At 57.5% G+C, this 6,967-nt stretch overlaps 1 protein-coding gene across 6 annotated transcripts in view; it reads left to right on the forward strand.

Annotated features, from left to right (window-relative positions):
- Positions 1 to 6,869, forward strand: part of AGAP3 (ArfGAP with GTPase domain, ankyrin repeat and PH domain 3) — a gene marked incomplete at its 5' end in the record, with an annotated part of 51,630 nt that extends 44,761 nt beyond the window's left edge. For 3 of the 6 annotated variants that reach the window (XM_084787711.1, XM_084787712.1, XM_084787716.1), the window contains 7 exons: positions 1,490 to 1,657; positions 2,949 to 3,086; positions 4,502 to 4,656; positions 4,763 to 4,853; positions 4,988 to 5,210; positions 5,824 to 6,079; positions 6,207 to 6,869. In XM_084787711.1, coding sequence (XP_084643837.1) covers positions 1,490 to 1,657; positions 2,949 to 3,086; positions 4,502 to 4,656; positions 4,763 to 4,853; positions 4,988 to 5,210; positions 5,824 to 6,079; positions 6,207 to 6,413 — 1,238 coding nt within the window. In that variant the 3' untranslated portion in view covers positions 6,414 to 6,869. The remainder of the gene's footprint in view (positions 1 to 1,489; positions 1,658 to 2,948; positions 3,087 to 4,501; positions 4,657 to 4,762; positions 4,854 to 4,987; positions 5,211 to 5,823; positions 6,080 to 6,206) is intronic. The other 3 variants (XM_084787714.1, XM_084787713.1, XM_084787717.1) reach the window with 1 other exon arrangement.
- Positions 6,870 to 6,967: the final 98 nt, after the last annotated feature.

The raw sequence follows: 6,967 nt of genomic DNA on the forward strand, positions 1-6,967 counted from the left end.
CTTGAGTTCCCGCTGCCGCACGCTGACACCGACCCTCATGCACACTCACACATGTCTCTCGCTCACCGGGCGATGTTAACATCTCATTATCTTTGTTACTGTAATTACATTATCCGCTGCTTTATGCAGAATTATCCTCGGAGGACTAATTGATGGCTCCATGTTTAATTCATTAATCATTAGCATCAAATTCGACAATTACAGTGCACACTGATTGTGGGATTGCAGGCGTAATGAGGGGAGAATTAACAAAGAAAAGGGAAAGCACTTTCCCTCCCTCAGGGTTTTGGGTTGGGGGGCTTGGGGAGGAAGTTGGGCCTATGATACCTTTGGTCGGGGCAAGGGGCTGGAGGGTTCCTATTTGGAACCCAAAAGGTATAGGGACTACAAGTAAGTAAGGGAGAAGCAAGGGCCCTCAAAGGTTTAGGGAGGGCCAAATGTGCCAGGAGGGGCCCTGAGACCTGAGGATGGGACATGGAAACTGGGTGCCATGCAGATACAAGGCGTGAGGCTCTGAGGCTTGCCTCTCCCTTGAAGGGCCACTCCTCAGGGTGTTTGCAGCATGCAGCCTCCTCCCTTCCTCTTGCAGCTGCTTCAGCTCTGGCTCCCTTATGCACCCAGAGACTCGCATGCTTGCCTGCTGGGCTGCAAGGCCTCCTGCTCGGCATGGCCCTTCGCCTGCCACTACCTCCCTACTCCAGCTTTGGCGGCCTCCTGTCAGCTTTCACCTGTCAGCTCCATACTGCAGCCATTTGGTCCTAGGCTCTCTGTGGCCATTTCTTCCTGGCGTCATCATCGCCCTCAGACTTGGGGACGCTAAAGAAGGTGAAGAAGCCCTGTAAGACACAGGCTCCGAGGCCTATGGCTGTTACCAGGCTCTCTGAGCCCTGGGAGAGGTTGGAGAAAGCTGAGTGTTCATCCTCTTTGCCCATGGTGGGCTGTGCCTGCCCAGGCGCGGACTCCTCCAGCCTTCGATTCCCCTTGGCTCTGCCATCCTTCCCTGATGGGAACCGAAAGATTAATTTTCTCCAGCCCAACAGGATAATTACTAATACTAATTAGACATAATTACTTGAATTTGATACACTTATTTCTCGTCAGAATGGCAGCAAAGCTGAGGCAAAGTAAATGACACATGTGGACCGAAATGTTAGATGCAGGGACCTAAGTGGGGTAGGAGAAGAGGAGTGGCAGGTTGCAGCACTCAGCCTTGGTCAGGAGACCTCAGGCAGGATGACCCCTTGTGACACCCCAAGCCCTTGCTTTCCCCAGCCCTCCATCACAGGGACGAGTGTGGCCTTTATGTTCACAGAGAAAGGATATGAGGGCTAGAAGTCTCCTTCAGGTACAGAGTGAAGCCCAGGCCCTCCTTTCTGGTTACTGTCCGGCTGCTGTTAGCTCTGGGCTCCGCCCTGCCACCTGTTAGCACATTATCTTTATGCAGCCCCCACCTGTCCCTCCTCCCAGCCTGATCCTTCCCCTCTCCCAGGTGCCCCTCACTCGGCCAGCAGCACATCCCTGCATTCTGAGCACCCCCTCAGCAACTCAGCCTGGGCTGGTTTGTGCCCCGAGGGGCTGCACCAGCGCTCCTGCTCGGTTTCCAGCGCTGACCAGTGGAGTGAGGCAGCTGCCCTGCCTGCCAGCATGCAGCACCCTGGTGAGTGCTGGCTCTGCCGCTTCCCACCTCTTCTGGCATCTACTTAACAGAGAGAGCACGCGCGAGGGAGCCCAGATGCCCAGGAGCCTGGGAGCCTGATGGGGCAGGGCCCAGCAGCATCCTTCAGGGCTTATTTCTGATTCTGTACTGAAGAGCTAGGCACCTCAGGCTCAGTCTTCTCCAGCAACCAGTTTACCAACTTCTCTGGCCCCAGGCCTAAGCCTGTACCCTCAGCCAGACTACAGGCCCGCGCTTTGTAGCTCCTCCTCCTGGTCCCCAAGTATTGCTGGTAGCACTGCTGTATCCCCATCAGCCCCCTGTGCAGTGAGCTCATCAGCCTCTCAGCAGGGGACAGAGAAGCAGAAGAGTGAGATGGGAGGCTGTACACAGGAGAGCCAGTCTGGGGCGGCACTGGCCTGCCATGGGGACAGGGTCCCAGTCCCTTCAGGGTTGTCCTGAAAGGCCCTCTTCCCATGCCCTGCTCTCCTTGATGGGGCCTGCCTGTCCAAAGAGCGGAAACTGCCTCTCATCCATCCTGTTTCCTATGCTCTTCCCAAATCTTATCTCCTCCTACCCCGTAACTTTTTGGCCACAGACCCTTTCTGCTCTCTAGGATACTTTTGCTTTTCTCCCAGGGCCCTCTCATAGATGCGCCTGCCCCACCCCCCCAGTGCAAACAGAAAGCTCCGCCACTCTGTTCTGTGCTCAACATCCAGAGGAGCCGCTACATGTCCCCACCCAAGGCCCACTTTTCCCACCTTGAGGAAAGTGAGCATGGAGCCAGGGGTCGCTTCCCTTAGGCTGCTGACCCATGGCCTCTCTGGCTGGCGAAGCCCCTCTGTTGAGTCTGGAAGGGTTAGTCAGCGAGGGAGGGAGTGTGTCTGCCTCTAATGAAGTTTGACATTTAGTGGTGAGCGCCGGGCGGGCGGGGTGTGGGAGCGGAGCTTGATTAGCGCGCTCTAATTGACAGTAATTAGGCAGCTCCCTGATTGTTTCTAATTCTGCTATTAATTGTGAGGAGCGGGGAGTGTGATTGAGGATAAATTTGGTGCGGAGCTGCTGGGGCTCCAGCTCCCTGTGAGCTCCCTGGGCCGCCTTCCACCCCTCCAGGCTGCAGGAGCACTTGTCTGCCTTCATCCTGTTCTCCTCAAGTTTCCAACTCTTCTTAGTTTTCCTCCTCCAGGCCAGAAAGCTTTGGGGCTGGGAGGCCTGGGCAGCCCCCAGCCTTCCCCACACCCTGTGCCCCGCCGTCCTCTCTCTCCCCACACCTCTCCACCTCTCCCCTCACCAGCCAGTGGCCCAGCTGAGGTACTCAGTTCCAGCCCCAAGCTGGAGCCTCCCCCATCTCCCCACTCCAACCGGAAGAAGCACCGCCGGAAAAAGAGCACCGGGACCCCCCGACCAGACGGCCCCAGCAGTGCTGCTGAAGGTTAGGGGGACCCAGAGGTGGGCAGTGGGACCTGGGTGTAGCACCCTAAAAGCACAGTTGTTTCCATGGTAGATGAAGGAAACATGTGAGTGAGCCTGGAGTAACTAGCTCACAGCCCTCTGGGAACCTAGACCCTCCTCTTTCCTCTGTCATTCCTGAAGAAAGGCCGGTTCTCTGTGTCTCTTCAGTTAGCCATGAGTGTACTGTGTGCTGGGGACATGACAGGTGCCTCACACGTGTGGGGTTGGCAGCTGCTCTCCTGGGAGCAAAGGTATTCCAGCTCAAGATGTTCTTCTGGCCTTTCTCATGGTGTCGGTTACCATGATGCCACTCCTCCAGTGTCCCTCCAACCCTTCCCCTTAGGGCGTTTCTTCGTCCCCACATAACTAGCTTCTGTGGACTTACAGGTTCTTGCCTCTGTTCTGAGTACTGTGGGGATGGGTGTCGGTCAAGTGAGTCTGTGAGTGATGCAGTCATGGTGGTACAGTGTGCTCTAGGGACCCGAGCAAGACTCCCCACATGGTGGAGCTCACAGAGTCTAAAGGCTGAGTGTGACATCAAGAGAGGTGCCTGGAGAGAGAAGCACCAGTTTGCACATGGGAGAAGTTCTTAAGGGTCCTCAGAGGAGGGACCCAGCAGGTGAAGGCTCCCAGGGGTGTGGCGTCACTGCGGTGAGAGGCTACAGGGACGGAGAAGCAGCAGAACTCAGGGTCAGGAATGGCCCTGGCTGAATGCATGGCTCACTCGAGGGCCACAACAGGTCACACTGCCCACTAGAAGTTGTTCAGGGCCGGTGGTCTCTGCGAATGGATGTGGCTGGCTGTCTTCTGGGGTCTGGGGTCACGGTGCAGACCTGGTGCTTGTCACTTCAGATGCCCTTGGGTTCCTGTTGGTCCCCATCCTCCAGCTTCTGGGGAAAGCATCTTCCCCCACCCACTTGCCCTTCCTGCCTGCCTGTGCCAGGGCAGTGGGGGAGGGGCCTGGCTCCCAGGAGCCCTGTGCTGACGCCGTCCAGAATATTGGGTTTAATGAGCTGCAAAATGAGGAAGCTGCAGCTGACACGTACGGATGCTGCTCGCGCCTGCCTCCTTGCCCAGCATGCGCCTTCCAGCGCCCGGCGCATCCTTCTCCAGACATGCCCCCTCATGGTGTCCATCCCTTGTAGAGTTTAGAAAGCCAGGCCCTGGCACCACCATTTCCTAGCGCCACAGGTGGTTACAAGTGGAGGGAGGGCTCATATGGGTCTTGCGCACTCAGTTTCCCTGCTTGGAAATATTCTTAAAAAGTGTGGCCCTAGGGCCAAAGAGGCATCTGGGAGGAGGAGGAGGAGGAGGAGTGTTGGAGTTCTGGGAACGGTGAGCTCCAGCTGTGTGTGCTGTCAACGGGCCCTAACAATGTCAATGCCCTCTCCCCAGAGGCAGAGGAGTCCTTTGAGTTTGTAGTGGTGTCCCTCACCGGTCAGACCTGGCACTTCGAGGCCTCAACGGCAGAAGAACGGGAGCTGTGGGTGCAGAGTGTACAGGCCCAAATCCTCGCCAGCCTACAGGGATGTCGCAGCGCCAAGGACAAGGTTGGCACAGGGTGGTAGAGCCTGCTTGGAGAGCCTGGCGGAGGGGAGAGCCACTGGAGAGGGCTTGAGACTGATAACTACCCTTATCTCCCATGCATCATGGCAGTCCCGGCTGGGGAACCAGAACACAGCCCTGGCTGTGCAGGCTGTCCGCACGGTCCGTGGCAACAGCTTCTGTATTGACTGCGAAGCCCCCAGTGAGTACAATACCAGCAGAGCTGGGAGCTGGGTGTCTAGGGTTCAAGTGGCAGGGGGAGGTGGACGGTATGCAGGAGGGGTAGCCTTTTCTCTGCATGCCACCTGCTGTATCTTTCTTCCTCTGCCCACCTAGATCCAGATTGGGCCAGCCTGAATCTGGGCGCCCTGATGTGTATCGAGTGTTCAGGGATTCACCGACACCTGGGGGCTCACCTGTCTCGAGTCCGCTCCTTGGACCTTGACGACTGGCCACCTGAACTGCTAGCTGTCATGACTGCAATGGGCAATGCCTTGGCTAACAGTGTCTGGGAGGGGGCTCTGGATGGCTACTCGAAACCAGGCCCCGAAGCCTGCAGGTGAGCCGGCTGGTGCTGCCCAAGCAGGAAGCCAGCCCACCGCGGGGTGGACAGAACCTGTGGCAGCAGCGGTATTAGAAGGGTTAAAACGCTGTTGCTCTGCCTGGCAGTTGGACCCTGGAGATATCCCTCCCCTGCTGGTGCCTGTCACTCAGGCACCTTACAACAACAAGGCCTTTTCTGAGCCGTTATCTGCAGGTCAAGGGCCAGCAGGAGGCGCATGCGCAGGGCTCATATCACTGTCAGGCTCGTGTGTCCACGCCTGCATGCTGAGATGGGGAGAATGGGTGGTAGATAGGGGGGCCCGGCCCCTCGAAGGCCTTTACCTGATAAGCTGCCACTCAGGCCGGCTTGGAGTCCTCCTGCCCTCTCTGCTTTCATATCCCGACTGGCCCCAGGGGCCTGCCTTACTCAATACTACCCTGTCGGTGTGACCCACTGCCCGTCTGAAGGCGCTGGTGTCCCTGGGGCCCCTCTCTGCCCTCATTGTCATCATTGCAGTGGCCCTCTCTGTCCCTTGCTTAAATGGCTGCTTCCTTCCTAACTCCTGGCACACCCAGTCTGGACTCTGTTCGCTTCCTTGCCTCATTCTTCGATGGACTTGTGCTTGTAGAGAGGAAAAGGAGCGCTGGATCCGGGCCAAATATGAACAGAAGCTCTTCCTGGCCCCGCTGCCAAGCTCAGATGTGCCGCTGGGGCAGCAGCTACTCCGGGCTGTGGTGGAAGACGACCTGCGGCTGCTGGTGATGCTGCTGGCCCACGGCTCCAAGGAGGAGGTGAACGAGACCTATGGTGATGGTGACGGAAGGACAGCCCTGCACCTGTCCAGTGCCATGGCCAATGTGGTCTTCACACAGCTGCTCATCTGGGTGAGTCTGGTGCCTCTGGCCTGTCCTGGTCCCCCCCTTCTCAGCCTTCTAACGCTGCCACTCTTCACTGAGAGCTAAGGCCTTTCCTCCCACACAATACCAACTGTGAATGTGCTTTCTCCTGCAGTACGGGGTGGACGTGAGGAGCCGTGATGCCCGGGGCCTGACCCCATTGGCCTATGCCCGCCGAGCCGGCAGCCAGGAGTGTGCGGACATCTTGATCCAGCATGGGTGCCCTGGAGAGGGCTGTGGATTAGCACCCACTCCCAACAGAGAGCCTGCCAATGGCACCAACCCCTCCGCAGAGCTGCACCGCAGCCCTAGTCTCCTATGAAGCTCAGGAAGAGGGCAGAGGGACCAGAAGGACTCCGTGGCCTGGAGGAGACAAGTGGAGAAACGGGGACATGCGGTGAAGAGGAGGAGGAAGTGACAAGGGTCCAGAGATGGAGGGGAGGTTTGGGATTTGAGCTGCGGCAGAGCAGGAGTGTGTTGTTCAGCCCTCTGCCCTATGGTGCCGTTAAGGGACAGAACCCTTTGGAGGTACCTGTGAGGAGAGGGGGGCAGGACCTCTCCCTCCTCCAGAACCCTGCCTCCTCATGACAGCTCCCACGAGCCTTCCCTGCAGTGGGTGGGGAAGGGCAGGACACAGGATGGGGGTGCCAGATGAGAGACAAGGGGCCAGTGTGTGAGTCCCATGTAAAATTTGTACATTGGAATATTTATGTTTGTGTACATATGTGGTGTGTGTATGATGAGCCAATAAACCAGGCTGTATGTGTGGCCTCATTTCTCCGTTTGTGCCTCAGTACCCCTGACCTTCACAGACTGTCCCCCCTCACCTCCACTTTCTGCTTCTGAGTCAGTTTTAAGATTTGCTTCCCACCCCCA

Source organism: Acomys minous (assembly GCF_964271855.1).
Source record: "Acomys minous genome assembly, chromosome: 6".
Taxonomy (NCBI): Eukaryota; Metazoa; Chordata; class Mammalia; order Rodentia; family Muridae; genus Acomys; species Acomys minous.